Source organism: Bicyclus anynana, chromosome 17 (assembly GCF_947172395.1).
Source record: "Bicyclus anynana chromosome 17, ilBicAnyn1.1, whole genome shotgun sequence".
Classification (NCBI taxonomy): Eukaryota; Metazoa; Arthropoda; class Insecta; order Lepidoptera; family Nymphalidae; genus Bicyclus; species Bicyclus anynana.
Window position 1 is genome coordinate 3,532,239 of NC_069099.1, and position 19,914 is coordinate 3,552,152.

Here is a 19,914-nt window from a genome sequence, read left to right on the forward strand (position 1 = left end):
TTCCGACTTTATCATTTTGTTTTTTTTTTAATAATTGAGTGACCAAGCAGATGCATGCACTTCAATATAAATAGGCAAGTTCTTAGTTTTATTACACAGTTTTTTTTTAGATGACGGGTTTTTTAGAGAGTTGGAAGATGATAGGTGTTTGACGAATCTTTATACGTCTTAGGACGAATAGGAGAAGTAGCTACTAACCAAAGATAAAGTCTACTAAATCAATATAATATAATATAAGAAGGTAGTGGGAAGTGGCTGGATGAGGAAGGCGGAGGATCGTGAGTGGTGGCGCGCTCTCGGAAAGGCCTATGTCCAGCTGTGGACGAATACAGGCTGTTGTGTGAATGAAAAAATCAATATAATGCCACTACAACTACACATATCTGATAAATAATAAGTTCTACTTAAGTCAACTTTATTCAATTTCTGATTTTAAGCAATAGCTATCCAATATGGAAAGAATTTTCCAAGTCGAACCAGTTTAGTTTCTGAGATTAGCGCGTTCAACCAAACAAACTCTTTAGCTATATACCAGTAATAAGTATCAATAGATATTATCGTGACTGAACCAATTAAACGGCGTCGTTGTTTCCCCTTAATATAAACAAAAACTTGAAAGTAATTTACATTATTGGAACCATTTCATTACGAATCGGAGGGTTACCCTTATGGTATGTATGTTTTCAATATTTTTTAAATGCTAATAATGTTTTAAGTGTGTTAAATTGTAATTATGATAAGTACAACAATATATTATGTTCTACGAGCTTGCGATGGTCAAAGACGGTATGTATATCTATAGCATTTTAAAAGTATTCCATGGATTGCCGGGTGCCAGGCTCATCTTGTGGCAATCTTGTGGCATATTCCATTTTAAATAACGTGTGACGGACGCGAGACAGAAGCGATAACTTAAACTTGCTGCGGTATGCCTGGGAGAAAGTGAAGCCTGACAGAGCGGTGCCGTAACGCGTTACGTTACGAAGCGGTTTAGTCTCCCATAAGAAGTTATAAGTTTAAAACTTCGACCTCAGCCCGAGTCTTGTGACCCAGGTTAATAGCATAAATAAAATGTGTCAAATACACAGGATATAAAATATCAGAAAGCTATCATTTATGTTTCTAAGTTTGTGAATTTAATTATAAATTGGACATAATATCTCTGGCAAAATATTGGCCATGATAATTACAAATTGCAGAAGACGGTTGGACGTTGGGTGTATCAAAAACTATTGATTAGCAAGTTACAGGCAAAAGACTTTTTTTGCATTGTAAATGCTCTTTCAGTTTTTCATAATTATACGCGCCAGTCAAACGCTTGCATACACATTGTATATCTTCTTATTACTATATCAACAGCCAAATCATCTTCCGAAAGTAGAAAGACTACCTAATACCTATACTAGTATATCTGCAGTAATTGCAGTTGAAACGCTCTACAGAGCAATCAATTATATAGAGGAACAGATTTCACTGAAAGTTTTATTGAGAAATCCGAAAATAATACGTTCCCGAAAGGCTAATACACTTTCGATTGAACATTTTAATCGAATGGTCATCGAATGTTATCAGTATTCCGTACAGAATCCATTTTCGTCATCCCTTTTGAAGAGATAATCTCTTGTTAAAATTCCCAAATCCCCTTGCGGGTTCAATTTGCCGATTGGGTATTATTCGTCTACATGCTTTTTTTAATAGAATTTACTCGAAAGCATTTTTGAACTTTGACGAAAAATCTAATTGCACTTTTCCTTGACCTGAATACTCTAGTCTGAAGGGTAGCGAATTTCAGAGGTCAGTAGGAGGCTAAAAATTAACAGCCAGCTGCAACTGAACTGACTCGAGCTGGGAATTGTACCCAGGACCTCTCTGTTGAAATCCACAGCACTGTACCTGACTGCGCCAGAGAGATCGTCAAATTCTACTTATCTAGATTTATGATATACAATAATTAAAATCACTACGCGTCTGGCAGCGTGACGGTGTCTACGCTGCCTAACAAACAACTGAGCTCTAGTCATCAAATATCCTCTTATTTATACCAACACTGATACCTCCTCTCCACAAAATATCAAATAATAAATTTTAATACCACCTGTAATCGAGGTACTTGTAACACTAGATCTGAGAGTTAGTAGTAGTCTTTTTTCGACAATCATAGAATAGTTTACCACAGAAACTGCATACAAACGGTGTCTGATTGCCTGTTCCTCGCGTCAGCTACTGTTTCAAATCTCTTCACTTTGCACGCCATACGAGTGCTTAATACTAGGAGTGATCATTTGATTTTCAGCACTGTTTCTTACCTGTTAGAGTTGATTTTTACACTGTTGTCTATTTTTGAGGAACTGAGCTAAGTGGCACAAACTTGCAGTAAGTGATTATAGTTTTACACGAATAAATGTTAGGTATTATTATTGTTATTATTTAATTATTTTATTTTTCTTGATTTTTTAGTAGTTACCAACATTAGTGACACATAAGAGTAAAACGGAAAACACTGGACAAGGGAACACTTATCTCTATATGATATTTTTGCCAGTGACCCAGCAATAGGAGAGGTTGTAAGAAAGTAATATAAATAGTTACAACAAGAGAAGTGGGGAATTAAATACTTAATGCTTGAAAAGAAAGTTACAATAACTAATAAGTATATTTAGAACATAACTCTTATTAATATACTTTTAGCAGACTTAGAAATAGCTTACAAACTAATGTCGAACAAAGGTTAAGACTCACAACATTTGTCAGGACAACTTAATTAACAAATCAAACTGTAACCAAAATAAACCCTAGAATAGCAGATAACCTTGAGTGGAGTCACGCACTTGTGAACGTTGTGTGTAGGGTTAAAGACGTTTTTTATAGTTAACATATCGCTACCCCTCTTTAAATCCCTACTCTTTACGAAAGAAGTCGCGTAATAGCGTCGGCACGAGCCAACACGAGATCGAGCGACGTCATAACCGTCCCAGACTACTATTTCCAACAATACATATAAGCATATATACATACATACAAACATACATTCATACAAACTCACATACACACACATTACATTATCATTATCATCACCATCATTATTATAACTGGTAATAGACGTCTTCTGCTGGACATGCACCTTTTGTAGCGACTTCCAAACTGGTTATTTATAGGTACTAATATTATAAAGAGGTAGTTTGTGGTATTACGTTAGGATGTAATCTGGATCTTCATAACCGATTTTGAATTCTTATACCACTAAAAAGTGACGTTATTTGTGAGTGTCATAGGCTATATTTTATTCCCGTATTCTCACAAGAACTGGAACTAGGCTAGTATTAAATATATAGGTAAATTAAGGTGAGCAGAATTGAAATTTGGTATCTCCCACAAACTGTAACCAAGTGAACATGTATTGTTGATCGGCGGCTTATTAAAGTTAAGCGAAGGTTCGCTTAATCCATGTCGCGCTGTCGACCGACCCTAATGAATGCATAGTCACGGGCCCGCGAGCAATTGCTGGCGGCTCACATTCACACCGAATTGTAACAACTACCTGCAAGTAATTAAATTGGTTAAAAACCAGACGATGAATAAGAACTTTAAAAAATCAATCTACTTTAAAAACACTAATACGTAGTATTTCTTGTTTATCCCTTTATTTTGTCTTTATGAATTGGTTGTCTGGAAGATATCGCTAATGAATAATATAGCCGCCAATTGTACATTCATTTCTAAGTTAAGTTATTGTTTGTTTTAAATTTAAATTTTAGTTTTGGTGTACAATATCTAAAGAGTATTTCATTCATTCTTCACTAACACGTGTAAAATCAAGGTTTAGGCGAAGTGAAACAAAGTGAAACCTATCACCCTATGTGAAGTGCGGTGCCTAGCAAAATATTAAATATTTCTTAAATAAAGGTATCGTCTTCAAAACGATTGAAATACGAATAAAATTATAGCCTCAATTGTTTTTTCATGGGATTATTTCAATGAAGAATCCATTTATTTATTTATTTGGACCACATACGAGTACAAAACACAGTATTTGCTCCTTTGCCCGAAAATCATACAAAAGTAGTACAAAAGAATATCAGGGAGAACAAAAGAACATAGAGCATTCCTACGCAAAAATAAATTCAGCTCATTTTGTTCAGTTAGTTCGGTGTGATACGCAGTAGTTCCTTATGAGGCTGCGAAGCTTTTAAGTCACGACTCTGGAGTTAAGTAGAGTATTAAACTGATCACATTCGCGAATTTTAAGTAGGTACACAGTACACAGTACACACAGGAAGTTTTTGATCCTTTCTTCAGGATTACGTACAAATCGGATTTACGTAACGTTTCATGTTTTTTATTAAAAAAAAAAAAAATAACCCGGACCCACAGTGACACAAAAATAAATCGAAATTAAAGATCGCTAGGTCAAATTTTCAATTTCCGTCAATATTGTTCTATTCGTACCTATTTAGATATTCCGTTATTTCGTCCGACAAGTTAGCACTTGACTGCTTTCTGACGGGGTGTGATTCTGCTAATAAATCGTCGATGTCGCCTCTGACAAGTTTTATTAGAATATCAACTTTATTTCTATGGGATGCCAAAAATAAAATGTCACTAACAACGAAGTTGCCATGGAAATGAGCGATGTTTCATCGCTGTAACTTTACAGAATGCAGGGGCTGATGTTAAGTGATGACGTAGACGAAGATGGAATTGAATTTACTTGGAATCAGATACAAGTCGAGGCTACCCGTACCTCTGACAGTTTTTATGCGATATCGTACCGGAACGGTAATAGTAAAGAGTGATGCTATGTGAACAAGTAAAACTGTTCGTATAACTATTTTTTTATATGTACTTGTATTCACAGAATAGAGAATGATACTGAATGAGTATTTACAAGCAGCGTGGTGAGGCCGGTGAATTCCATAAAAAAAACAAACATTATGCGTCTTATTAACATCTGCATACACAAACTTTTTTCATAATTTGCATTTCCAGATTTAATAACAACAATTACGTAAATTAATATAATAATAAACTAATATAATAACCAATAATTACCTATAAAAATTTACATTATAATAATCAAAAATTACCAAAAAAAATTTATTTCCTTTTAGTGAACAGTTTTTGCGCTCTATCTGCTCATTATTCTTTATAATCTGTGGTACTTTCTAGTGTCAACAATAGAGGGGGGAAAGGGCGCAGTAGCAAAAAATATACTTTTTGTCAACTACCCACCCCCACCCCACAATAACTCAAGAGTTAACTAGATAATGCGGCGTAAACGTAAAGCATAGGAGCACGTGCAGAACCTTTTTCCATTTCGGCGGCAAATTGCAATGCTACGTGACCCACGGCGGTCGTGACGTCACGCCGCGCCGAGCCGCCATCTTGTTTGGATATTGTTTAAACTTTTTTTGAAAAAAAGTCTTCTTAACCTTGTATGTTGTTGGGTTTTGTATCACATAGCAGACGAACCACGGTTTCGCCTGCGTAGTTCCCGTATACGATGACTAAATATCGCTAATAACTTGTCAAAAAAAAAAAAACGTGGCGTTCTATACCTACTGGTAAAAGAATTATTACAATCAATTCAATAGATCACAACAGAGATTACCCACTAAACTTATAAAGCTCACAAATTCTACCTCTTAATGTTATAAGTGTAGATACGGCTAACTTAAAACATAACGACATCAAATTATTTGATTGTTATACCACCACCCAGGTGATAAATCTGGGTGGAGTACGAGCCTCGAGGCTTAGCCTCCGTGGCCGGGTAAGGAGCGGGGATCTTGCTTCCCCGGTCATTTTCTTACAGCTCCTTTCGGGGCTGAGGCCTTGTAGATAATGGGTTGTCTTTGGTTTTAAGTAGGATAGGGTCCTCACTTAGATGAGAGTACGAGTTATATTAAAAATACGAACATAGAACCTCCTTTTTGGCAGTCAGTAAAAAACATGGCTAAAATTAATATATTTTTTTATAAAATAAAAAGATATATTTAACCAAAATAGGTACGAAGGAATTCAAATTTCGCAACATCGTCAAAGCGTCCTCTATAACATACGGTCGCAAATTTTTCATATAAATTTTCCGCTAACCGCGTGGCCATGTAATACAGTTTACGTGCTGGGCTTTGCGGTAATCTTCAATTTGAGAGAGCTTTGTCTATTAGACGTACAGTTCCGTCCGTCTAGAGCCAACATGATCCTCTATATAGAGGCGTACTCTAGCAATCATTGTAACGGTTTTATTGGCACTCTGATAACGTTTTCGCTACGTAGTTCTTTCATCAAACTAAACTGATAATACAGGCCATGATTTTAGGGGTTCCGTTGACCCGTTTGGCGCCTGGCTGGACCCTAAAGCGGCGAAGTGAAACGTGCGATGAATATACAGCCAGGGCGTCCCATGAGACTCTACTCTCAGACGCGCGGTCGCAAAATTTGCTTATAATGTTTTCTTATTCGCTGTGCATTACGTGACTGAGTCGTCCCTACGTGGTCAGCTTTGCTATGATCTCCCATTTGAGTGTATTTGTCTAGAGTTGCTACACATAATGGACATATGGAGGTAGTTTTTCCAGTTGTCAGATAGAGGGACTTTACTTTTGGCACCTAAACGGCGCGTTGCCTGCCTCTTTTTGGCGCCCGGTCTGATACATTCAGGGCAAAACTCCCTTCCAAAGACCGGAACTTTAAGCCGAGGTCCGAGTCTTTGAGGAGAGTCGTTCCACCTATTCTTCTTCTTCCCCAGGCCCCAGGTGATGCTTCTGCGGTCGCCCAAACCCTCCAGCTCCAGTAACGCCGCTGGTTACGGAGCCTGTGGGCACTTTGATTTTGTCATTGTTGCAGCTATTTTTAGTCCCGTCAACATTATGATAAAGATCAATAAAAATGTCATCTTTATCGTGGTACGTACGGTTCAAATCTACGAGGATTATAAAGGCAAAAGTAAGTCTGTCTATCTGTCTGTCTGTTACCTTTTCACGGCTAAATGGCTGAACCGATCAAGATGGATTTTAATATTATGGTAAATGGGACCTAGGAGCAAAACATAGGGTACTTTTTGATTCTAAAATAAATAAATACTAATAGAAGGGGGTGAAATATGGAGTGTCCTTAATTTTTAGAGTTATAGGTTTAAAAATGTGTTCATAAATCATGAAAAAATTATCGAATCGAAATATAATGTGATGCAAGAATTTTTAAAATTCAACATTTAAAGTGGTGAAATAGGGGTTGAAAGTTTACATTGATTTCCACGCGGACGAAGTCACGGGCGTTCGCTAATATAACTAGAAGACGCCGCTAGGTTTCACCCGCGTTTTTTCCGATCCCGTAGGAATGCGGGTATAAAATATAGCCTATAGCACTCGGGGGATAGTGTAGCTTCCCAACAGTGTTCCCAATAGAATTTTTTAAATCGGTTGAGTAGTTTCAGAGCCTATTCCATGCAAACAAAAAAACAATCAATCAAATTTTTTCTTTGTAGTATTAGTATGAAACATGTATTTATTTAGTATTCAGTATACGGCCTCGCTGGTACAGTGGTTAGACTATGTGACTTCGCATCACGAGCTCCGGAGTTCGAGACCAAGGTCAGGCTATGAAATACTGAGCTTACGGAATTTCTGTAAAACCAGCCCGAAGTTGGGAAATTGGTGATAATGACTATCGTATAACAGTAAGATACCCTGTATACGGAAGATATCCTGTACCTAGTGACAATGACTAATTTGTCGGCATTTATGTAAATAGCTAGTGTGTTATCGACTACGAATAACCGTTTAAGTGCGGTACTTTTTGTCCGGGAGTTCCCATCTGACATTTCACTCGGAGGTGAGGCGGTTCATGACATGACGCGTAGAGTTGGCGGAACTGGTTTATTTGCACGCTGGATACAGACTGAGCGTTTACACGCGACTTTTAAACCGCTTCAGTTCATAATTAGTTATTATTATATATTTATTTAGATAATTCAGCATCATTATTATCACCCAAATTTAACGGTCCGCTACGCGAGTTTAGGACGCACCATGTTGCCCTAATGCGGCATTGGGTTGGCGCATTTAGGGTGATATTGTTTGACTTCGTAACGATCACTCTTCGTATAACTATGTTTATTAGTAACCGACATCTTAATGTTATCTCCGAGGCATAGTAAGTGTCCACAGTCACCACCAACTTATCATCTTCGGGTTGAGAATTTCTTGAAACCAAGAAATGCCCAATTTTTTATAGCTCTACTCAGGACTCGAACCCACAGATTCGTGATCCGAGTCCACATACAACCGGACAACCGGACTAATTAAGCTGTTTGGCATTTACACGATTATGCAGATTATTATTCTGATTATGACGTCCTGAGTTCAACTTATATTATCGTGCTAAAGGAGCGTAAAGGACTACCAACCGTATTCACAAACTTTCGCCTTTAAATAATAATATTACTATGAAGTGTGGTGCGTTTACTTATTTTGTTTTAGAGGTTGTATTTGCATGAACTGTTATTAAGGTGTTGATAGACTTGAACATTCACTTGTAACAGAATATCGAGCATTCGCCGTTTTTATATTTGTCGAACTGAACAACGAGCCGAGCCAAGCATAGAGCCAAATATTGCTACGAACATCTTGATAATTCTATCGATCTATTCAATGTTTCCATTCCAAGAAAATCTGCCCGCTAGAATGTTCACTAGAACGTTCGATATAATGCTCGCTAAAATGTAATTTTTCTGTGATGTAACATTCGCATGAACGCTCAAGTCTGTCAGCACCTTAAAACGCAAGAAATAAACGCTAAGTGTGAACATGTCTTAATTTAACAATAAATATTAAAAGCAAAGATGCTAATAGTAATACTCGGCTCGCCGGACACGTGAGATGTCTTATTTGTAATTTATTTGTCAGTTAACAGCAAGTTTAATTAAATTGCGCTTCGAAACCGGATTTTTATGAAGAAGTGATCTTACTAAAGAGTGAAAAAACCGTCCAAGGATGTGGCTTCAAAGGATAACTGCATTATATTTTATAATAGGTATCCTACAATTTTATTATCTTTTAAAAAATATATAATTTTATATTTTATTATATCTTGTTTTGGCTGCTGCAGATGTCATATTATACCTAACTTAGCATTAAGTACTTAAATATTATATAAGTAAGTACACTCTTTTTTTCTCCAAAATGTTTTATGGAAGTCCAATTCTGATAAGTAGATATCATTCTGATATAAAATATTAAGTATTAAATTTCTGTTTAAACTTAAGTTAGTAACTATCAAAACTACATTAAAATAAATTTATTATTTAATGCCGTAAACATACACACGATTGTAACTTTGAAATAATTATTGTAACTTTCAAGTTTTCATAACTTTTTTTTGCGTAGATATTATATGTTATTATAACAAAAAAATATTTACTTAACCAGTCTACAGGTTAAATTATATTTAATAATATTAATACCGATAAATGTAATTGGACATAATATACCTACCTATTTATTATGTTGCAGTGACCAATGTAAATACACAAACGGCCTTGCCAGCAAATAATACGTCACAATTAATACGTGTAAGTAAACTGATATAATAATACTGATGAACTAGTTACTATAAAACAAAATGATTACGTTTATACATATATTTTGTATAAAGTAAATTAAATCATATTTGTCTTCATTCACTCATTAATTTAGCTAGAATTGGTGTCAGAAATTCTTTCCAACATAATGGAAAAAGAATATACCGGTCAACTTCAGCACCTCATCCTTATTGAAGTCGGTTAAAATTGTGAATTTCTTGGATTAGCGTATCGTATCTGCATCATATCGATCGAGACGAATCATACAGACTATATGTAAATTGTATACATATAGTTAGTACTGCACCACAATCAGTCAATTCATTCTTCTATAAGCCACGATGGCTCAGACAGACACAGAAATGCAAACTTATAAAGGTAGAATTCGGTTCTTGGCGACCGCGACCTGCGACCGCGACCGGGTCGTACGACCCGCTGCTTAGTATGAATTTATATGAAGCACTAAACTAAGACGGTCGCGCGAGACAGGTTCGGGATTTGTTTAGTGTTCCATATATATATTCATTAAGCAGTGGATGGTACGACCCGGTCGCGGGTAAACGGGACCCTTAACATACCTTTTTTACGTTGGGGGTTAAAAATAGATACTTGTTTTTATTTCTAAACTAATTTACGTAATTATATTGTTGTTTTCAGCGGGAGAGGCCATGGATTTGGTTAGGCGTAAGTCCTAAAGTAAGTATCATCATCATCATCATTAACAACCCATATTCACAGTTGAGCACGAGTCTCCTCTCAGAATGAGAGGGGTCAGCCGTAAGGATATTACAAAATTCCAAATAGAAGGCAAAGGTCATATCTACTGGGATACAGTGGATATGACCTTTGCCTTCTATTTTGAGGGCGTAGGTTCGAATCCGGTCCGGGGTATGCACCTCTAACTTTTCAGTAATGTGCATTTTAGGAAGTTAAATATCACGTGAAATCAAACGGCGAAGGTAAAACATCTCGAGGAAACCTGCATACCTACATGAGAATTTTCTCAATTCCTTCCTCGATAAATGGGCTGAAAGAATTTTTCAAATTGGACCAGTAGTTCCTGAGATTAGCGCGTTCAATCAAACAAACAAACTCTTCAGCTTTATAATATTAGTATAGATTGAACTATATTCAAAGGCCTTTAGGTATGATTTTCTTTACCAATAATTCTAAAAGTGTCAAAGCAAAATTGGCCAGTTTTTAAGTGAAATTGTCTACATAAATGTGCGTCCTTTTATTATAAGAGGTCAATACCGCACTTATTCAATTCTAAATTGTTAATTGTAGTAGGCCGTTAAAATAGGGTTTATAAAAAAAGTCTAACGTCTTTATTGTATCATTTGTTTCTTATAATGTTTGTTTCCTTGTTTTCCGGTGTACATATAAATCATAGTCATATAAAATAATGTCTTAGTTTTATAATGATTTATTTATTTTGCTATCATCCGCGAAAAGCCGACTAACCCTTGCGACAACGTCACCCAGGTCCGACAAAACACTCTATACATACGTTTCACCCCGAAACCGGAGCATCCTCGGGAGATGTTGACTCTACAACGTGCAATTGCACGTACGTTGTCGCATGAGTTCGTCGACTTTTCGCGAAGGATAGCAAAATAAATAAATCATTATATAATCATGATGAACTTCCGCAAAGTAACGCCTGCTTCTATCCAATAATGTTTTAGGTTACGACAGCAGGGCCCACCACCGAGAGTGAGGACAATCCCTGTTCTCCATACAACCCACAAGTGCCCGACTTTAAGGCTCCAGGCCGCAGAATTAGTGAATCAAGTCAGTATATTGCATACATTTATTAAATACACATATAATAAAATATAAGTACCTAATGTAGTTTTTCTCTAAGGTCTCAACTATCTTTATAAGTAATAAAATTCATCAAAATTTTTGTTCTATATTTTTATTAAGTTTAATGTACGTTTTAACGTAATTTTATTTTTAACCAACTTCAAAAAAGGATGAGGTTCTCAATTCGAACCTATGTTTTTTTTTTGTAATATACTTGTTCTACGTATAAGTTGTACTAAACTAAGAGTCAGGGGCGTAGCTACCGCCGTATCAGCCGTATCAATGGTACGGGGCCCCCGGACTACAGGGACCCCTTACGTGTGATACCAAACATTAGTAAAATGTAATCGTCAAACTCCTTTGGTTTGAAGAACCTACGGATTCCCGTATATTTATAGGATCTTCAAACGTCTTTCTAAGAAATCTTTACCCTTCATAATGGACCCCTCAACTAATTGTGATACAGGGCATCCAAGGCACGCTACGCCATATTTATTTACATAGACTACCCTGTACTCTTAGCAGTGGCTAAGAGTACAGGGTAGCAGTAGTGAGGAGCGGAATTTTGTAATAGGTAACTCGTCCAGTGGCATGCACAAGGGTTTTAACTAGGGTAGGCATTATACGTACAAATTGTACAGAATAGAAAATTCCTTCTACATTAAAGGTTCGTAATGATTCCTCAAGGTAGGCAGTGCATTTATGTACCTATCTATGAAGTGCACGCCAGTGCTCGATTATGTGTTTTTAGTCACGTGTTTTTGGCTAAGTAGGTATCTTAAATTATTATTTAAATCCATAAAACTCAAGTCACAGAATAACAGATATAGAAACCTACGCTAAATATACGTACATTTTTATTCAAGTACGAATTAAACTTTACCTTATTAGATCTTCAATTAATCAAAAGCACAGCAGCACAAAACGCCCCTGCAGGGTAGTCTATGTAAATAAATAGTAACACTTGACGTTTCAAAAGTGCAATACCTCATTTACACTTACGCGCGAGCGGCGAGACGAACCGCGAGGCGAAGTACGGGGCGAGAGTGTATACAGTGCGCTCGTAGTTCGTCTCGCCACTCGCGGCGCTCGCGTTCATAGCGAGCACGCGAGGCGAGGACGCGTCGATGTACGCGCGAGTGTAACTGAGCTACAACGAATTTTGAATGTTGTCATTTATATTCCAGAATGTTTAGAGTATATATGGGAAAGAAAAAATAGACGGGAACAAAGCACAAGGCGCCATGAATGTAAGTAACTGATTGACAATTTATTTACTTGAGGCCATTATAGTCTAAGATCCGTATTAGAAACGACCTTTACATATCTGTTTATTGGATGAAAAGTGTTTTATATCAAACTAGCAGACACCGCGTGGTTTCACCCGCGTGTACACGCACTCTAAGATAGTGTAGCTTCCCAACAGTGAAATATTTTTTTAAAACGGGACAATAGTTCCTGAGGTTGGCGCGTTCAAAAAAACAAAGAAACAAACTCTTCAGCTTTATAATTTTAAATATAGATTATAAAGCTGAAGAGGCCTTAAAGTTTCCTGGTCAAATTAACCATTCTTAACTATAAATATTATTAAACAATTATTATTAACCATTATTAAGTTATTAACTATCATTCGACTATTCATCATCATCATTATTAACCCTTACTCGGCTCACTGCTGAGCTCGAGTTTCTTCTCAGAATGAGAGGGGGTTTAGGCCAATAGTCCACCACGCTGGCCCAATGCGGATTGGCAGACTTCACACACGCAGAGATTTAAGAAAATTCTCTGGTATGCAGGTTTCCTTACGATGTTTTTCCTTCGACGACTTCGTGAGACACGTGATATCTAATTTCTTAAAATGCACACAACTGAAAAATTAGAGGTGCATGCCCGGACCTAGACCTACTAAAGTAATCCGAACTATTTACACAGCCTTTCTTGATGAGTAGGTACTATTTACCAACAAACATATTAAAAATGAGGGTATAAATCACTAGTCATTTCACACCTAATAATAATTATAATTAACTTGTTCTTATATTAATGAAAATAAGCTAATAAGCTAATAATAATAATGATTAATAAGCTTAGAACAATTAGATATGGTTAATATATTTTATATCCAAACCATACATAATTTATAATAAATAAGTTATGAAACGACATCCATTTTTACCAACAAAGAAATTAGAAATGAAGTTCTAATTTCTTTGTTGGTAAACAGTACTCATCAAGAAAGGCTGTAGTATAGGCTTAAGAAGGAAGTGGGCTTACTTGGTAAAGTTGAGTCTATTCTACTCATACAACTGAGTTTACTACGCCGCTTTGTTGCGGAATGGTAAATCGCTTGGCGGTACGTCTTTGCCAGTAAGGTGGTACTAGCCTCGGCGGATGCCTTTATTATCAACAAGTTAGATATTTATGTAAATAGGGAACAGATTAAGTACCTATTTACAAGTAATCATTTTTATTGTACAGGCTTTCAGTACAAGCTCAGGCAGGAAGGCGCAGCTGTCCCTCACTTTGCCATTGGTGGTAGAAACGCTTTGCCGGCAGAATTTCCGCATATGGTAAATTATAATTCTGTACAGTTTTATTGTATAATTATATCGTTATATTTATAAAGGCACTTATACAGGATGCTCGGGAGTATTTCCCATAACTAAGTATTTGGTTATATTCTTTAACGAAAATTAATTAAAAATATTCAAGGAACATGTGTTCTAAAACTAATATTTTCGGGGTAAAAATTTTTAATTATAAAAAAAAATTAAATATTTCTTTTGTAAATACATCTTAAAATGTGTCCCTTATACGCATCCTTATAATTATGACGTAGCCAAGTTTTACGTATTTTTAAATGCAAGGATAGATGAAGTCGTGTGTTACATGGATAGTCGGAATTATTTGAATTATTTTTTTATTTATTTGAATTTGGCTGGTGGGAGGCTTCGGCCGTGGCTACCACCCTACCGGCCACCGCCGCCAAGCGATTTAGCGTTCCGGTACGATGCCGTGTAGAAACCGAAAGGGGTGTGGATTTTCATCCTCCTCCTAACAAGTTAGCCCGATTCCATCTTAGACTGCATCATCACTTACCATCAGGTGAGATTGTAGTCAAGGGCTAACTTGTAAAGAATAAAAAAAAAAAAATAATTTGTATGAAAACATAAAAAATATATTAAAAAAAAAAATATTAGTTATGCAGTTCGGCTCCTATAAGTGGACTTGTCAATGCCTTGAAGTAATGGGAAATACTTCCGAGCATCCTGTATATGTTTAAACTGTATAGTTGAACTTAAAAGTTAGAACGTCCGTGTGTAGGCAAATCAGTAAACTGCACCGGAAAATAAAAAATAAAAATATCTTTATTTGCAAAAAATATTACGGAACCAAGTAGTCGATTGTCTGTAGTCCACATTAGTCCACATTAGTCCACATTAGGAGATCTGTATCGTAGGATATCCTTGTTTTTTTTCCATTGGACAAAAAATATTACATTATGGGAAAATATAAGTAAAATTTAGCTACGATAAGTATGTAGATGATAATTTATGTTGTTTATATTAAATCTCGAACTAAGACCTATTCAGAATATTTCAAGATAAAACTGTACAGTTAAGACTGAGGGTCTGTAGCCCGTATTAGAACCTAAAACACAGGTATACGTTTACTTGGGGCTATATTAGTGACTAGTGTTGTGTTTTAGTCCAAATTATATCTAGAGGCGCGGCAGAGCTCCCGCCAAGTTTTTATTTGTTTTAATATTAATAAAAATGGTTTAATTATCAGGGGGCACTGGGATGGAGAGCAGCTGTGGGCACGTGGGTGTTCAAGTGTGGAGCCAGTCTGATCAGCTCCAAGTTCATGCTGACCGCCGCGCACTGCTCGAAGGCTTCACCGCTCGACACCAACCTGATGAACGTCGTGCCCGAGATCGTACGACTTGGTGACAAAAATATTATAGACACGGTAAGTGGTCGGAAAGACGTTTTTACCAGTAGGCCGTATGACCCACGATATTCGCACATGCACAAAAGCGTTAAACATACCAGGGTAACAGGAGAGTATAGAAGGTTGATTTATACTCAACACTCAGTATAGTGCCACATTCTTTATTGAACCGATGACAAATACTGGATATAACGTCGCGGCGGTCGCCATTACCACCCTCACCGGGCCTGCTAGCGTATTCACTATTTTGGTCTTTATTGTCAACCTATTAAAATAAACACCAAATCAACTGAGATATGTCATCTAACTACTGTATGATATCCACCAGTAGGCACCGGATGACATTTGTTACATAGAATCTCAATATTATTTCGTATATGTCAACTAGCATAAGTCAAAGATAGTGAATTAACCTGCAGATAAGTTTGTAGCAATAAACAATGCTTTTAATTTTTTACGAATACAGTGTCTGGCTACAAACAAATGTAACAGTAAGGCTAGGTTCACAATAATTTTTTGTTATAATTTTCACATAAAAAGGACTTATGTAGTAAAACTTTTATACGCACGCAGTACTTAGCGAGTAAGATGGTGAATGCGTTACGAAAAATGTAATCGGGCCAGGTAAACGGATGTTGAGAGGGAGAGCTAAAGAAGTCTTATATATTGTTTTGTTATTGTTTTTTATTTCTTTGACTTTTGTGACTTTTTTCTACTATATTTTATTGCAGGTTTCAAATGGTTTCAGTCCAATAGACGCAAACATTCTAAGAATAATTGTGCACCCAGAATATAAAGCGCCCAAAAAGTACTTTGACATAGCGATCATAGAGTTGGAGGAAGAAAGACAATTCTCTAGCAACATTCAACCAGCGTGTCTGTGGAATCAATTCGATACTAGCAGACTCGGAACTTCTGCTACTTTGACTGGATGGGGAGTTATTGAAACAGGTAAGATATAGTTAGTGGCGTGCATTTCATAGATGCAACAATGTACTGCCTATCCTAAGAACCCAATACAAACCTACAGCATACATGTTGGACAAGGAATTTTCCAAATATTACTTATGGTGCATACTCTAGGTAGAGACCTTATGCACGCCACTGGTTATAGTTGTTTTTTATTCGGAAGATGGTTTTAGATGCCACAGAGGAACATAATTGTTAAGCTTCTCGTATTTAATGATGATTTAGTTACAGAGGAAGGCCTCTGTATCAACAGAGGCCTGTCTCTGTCTGTCCACCTCTTTTTCCATTGTCTTCTTCTGCGATATCTAAGCCAGTTTACTAAAAAATCATTACTTGCCCACTCACTGGCAAAAAGATGATAATTCCTAAACATATTTTAGGTTACTCCCAAAAACATGTTTATACAAGCTATCAATCCTGCAATTACAATCTCCCAAATTCGTGTGTTCGTTTTTGCACAACAAACGGAGAAATCATCCGACGTTAAAACAAGTTAACATTATTGCCCTGTTTTATCGACCCTGCTTGTTTCCTTACAGATGAGGAGATGTGTAGCTTAGACCCACAACGCTGCTTAAATTTGGCGGGCTTAGAGTATAATAATGTTCCATCGGCTGTCGGTTTTTTACGCGAACACAAAGGCGATCGCAGTGTTCACAACTATTAGAAACCGTCCTTGAAATAGATTCGCGTAGACAATTTGCTTTGAGTTCGTGTGTTGCCCACACTATTGACTCTAATTACACGTAATCTTACATTACGCGTTACACACGTCTGGACCCGGCTTTATATAAAAAGCGTCCAACAGCGTCACCCTCACCCGGCCTGCTGGTCTATTTTGGTCTTTATTATCAATCTATTAAAATAAACATAAATCATCTAAGAAATGTCATTTACCGTCTATGAAAGGTTTTAATTATTTAACGGTCACTATCAGATTTGTTAATAATAATGACCGGGATTGTTTGTTTGATTTGTTAATAGTATTATAACATGCTCTCTGAGACTTGGGGTGTTTTCCTCTTTCCCACTCCAGGCTAAGAATTTTTACTGAAAATCTCTTGGTCGAAAGAAAAGCTCAGAATAGTGTTGGAAGTCTTTGAATGTACTATAAAAGTTAAACTGGGAAATTTTAGAGGAACTGTTCAGTAGTAAACAGAATGCCTAATTAGTTAGGTCTTGTTGTTGTTTTTGTATGAAAATACGTAGTCTTTACTCCACTTGTAAATAGTACAAGTTCTAAAGATTAATATTTATGCAAAAATATAAATTACCAAATATCATAAATATGTTGCGGTCGAAGATTATCAATAAGCAAAGTAAATTGGATCCAAGGTCTCGTTTTATTTTTGTAGGTATAGTCGATATTTTTAATTGTAGAGTGTACAAAGAGCAACAAAAAAGAAAGGAGTCAAAAATGTCGTACCTCGACGGAGAAGCGAGTTATTGTAAAGAAACTGAATCCAGCCCTTTTTCAAGACGGCGCGAAATGCACATAGGAAATCTTGATCGAGAATTTGAATTAAAGGATCCCCCATGTCATACCCAAAAAACACCTTTCTCGGTTATTTTGGATTCCTAAGGCTGAGCCCAAACTAGGCCCATGTACCTAATTCTTAAGAGGGTTTTAGGGTTTTACAAGTAAAAAACGTATATTTTAACCTATACTGACAATAAGGCTGAACCCAAACTGGGCCCATGTAATTGTTAAGAGGGTTTTAGGATTGTATAAATAAAAACGTATATTTTTTAATGTTTAGCTAGAAGACTGACGTCCCCCATACTCCAAGCTGCTGTGGTGGATGTCATAGATTCGGAGCAGTGCGACAGTTTGCTGAGGTCGTCGTGCAACAGGCAGTGGTGCGGTATACAGGAGCATCAGATATGTGCGGGGAAGTTGGCTGGAGGCGTTGACGCTTGTCAGGTAACAGGATACTTCTACAAAACACGTCTTTGGATATTAAATTCTTTTTTTAAAACCGCTCTCTGGGTGCGCGGTCCACAGACGCGTGATTTCAAAAACATATTTTTTAAAAATCTTTGTACGTTATGAGTGTTTTATTCTTAGGTAGAGTAAATTATTGCATAGAAAAAATTAAAAACCAAAGACAATTTAGAAAAAAAATAACGGTAAAAATTTAAACCAAAGCGGGTTTTGTGCGATAGTCGGGCAACTATCGCTCGTCTGATTTCAACTATTTTTCTAAAATACGTTGTTTTGCAGTACTAATTACGTTTATTTTTTAAAATTAGTTTGTTTAATAATGATTCCCACCAATAAATTAGTTTATAACATACACAACTTATAAGAAATTGGTAACTTTAGTACCCACGGGCAGTTTACTCGTTTCTTCCGCGGGAAGCGACACAATAGGGGTTTGCGCAATATGGCGTTTCACAGTTGAAGCTTTCTAGCAAATAGTCAATCACAATTGAAGTCATCATCATTATTAGTCTATTTTAGCAGACAGCCCTCGCTTTTTATAAAAGAGAGTATATGGTTATATTTATAATAAAAAAAACTTGGTGCTGAACTGCACTATACGACTGTGTGCTTAGTTCTAGATAAGTTTGTAAAATGGTGGTAAAAAAAAAAAATAACCTTGGCTGAGTTTGTTGTGGGCTCTTCTTGAACCAAGGCGCGAGCCCAAAAGCATGAGCACATTCAGTCAATCTCAACAATGGATACAAAACAAATGAGCACTGTCAGTCAATTGAGCTCCTACAGTGCAGCACATCACCCTTCCATCAATGCGTTTCTCATCCTTAAACCCATTGAAACATCGCCTGCGACGAGGACGACGCCTTTAATGTGGCATGACATTTAAAGTATTGTAAACGCAGCATCCCAGCGTAGACGCAGAGTCGTTTTCCTTCTTGTGCATATGTATTCTGTGACGGAATAAACTAATGGGGCGTTGTTTTTAGTATGATAAAGTATGACTGTGCAGTCAGCGACGTCTCGGTGGCAGCCAACGGCAGTCGACTGCAGTCGGCGACCGCCGCCGAAACGTCGCGTCGCGTCGCGTTGACTGCGGTCGTCGATAATAGTTGTCGCTCGTTTAAATTAACCCTAACAATCACTATCAGAGATCCGATGGCTTGATGCGCTATATGAAGTAAACTTTAAGAAGTTGACTTCATAAAGCGCATTTTGACAATTACTACTGTAATTTTTTTGGAAAAAGACAGCAGTGTGACCATTGTCCAACTAATCCAACTGTCCAATATGCAGTCAGTATGCCACCACACGTGGACTTCATTTGTATAGCTTTTAGGATAAGTTAACTTAAATTTCTTAGTATTATTAACTCTACTCTAAAATATCCTTTTTTATTTTACTGTAACTTGACTTAATATTTGTTTTTTTTATACAGGGTGATTCTGGAGGGCCTTTGCAGATGAAAATATCTCTGCCACCGTCTCCAGAGGGACCGATGCACTACGTCATTGGAGTTACATCGTTCGGAATCGGCTGCGCTCGGCCGAACTTGCCCGGCGTCTACACTAGAGTTTCATACTTCGTTGATTGGATCGAAGGAATTGTTTGGCCTGAAAATAAATAGTTCTAATTAATAATGAGTCTATTTAAATTTTTTCGT

The 19,914-nt window shown here is 36.8% G+C and overlaps 1 protein-coding gene across 1 annotated transcript; it reads left to right on the forward strand.

The window, feature by feature from the left end:
* The first annotated feature begins 8,849 nt into the window (after positions 1-8,849).
* On the forward strand, positions 8,850-19,891 carry LOC112044696 (serine protease Hayan). The gene is made up of 10 exons (XM_052886436.1): positions 8,850-9,033; positions 9,513-9,571; positions 10,238-10,276; positions 11,269-11,374; positions 12,577-12,639; positions 13,868-13,959; positions 15,182-15,361; positions 16,075-16,294; positions 18,073-18,236; positions 19,690-19,891. The coding sequence occupies exons 1-10, from the start codon at positions 8,994-8,996 to the stop codon at positions 19,876-19,878; spliced, it is 1,152 nt and encodes a 383-aa protein (XP_052742396.1). The 5' UTR covers positions 8,850-8,993; the 3' UTR covers positions 19,879-19,891.
* Positions 19,892-19,914: the final 23 nt, after the last annotated feature.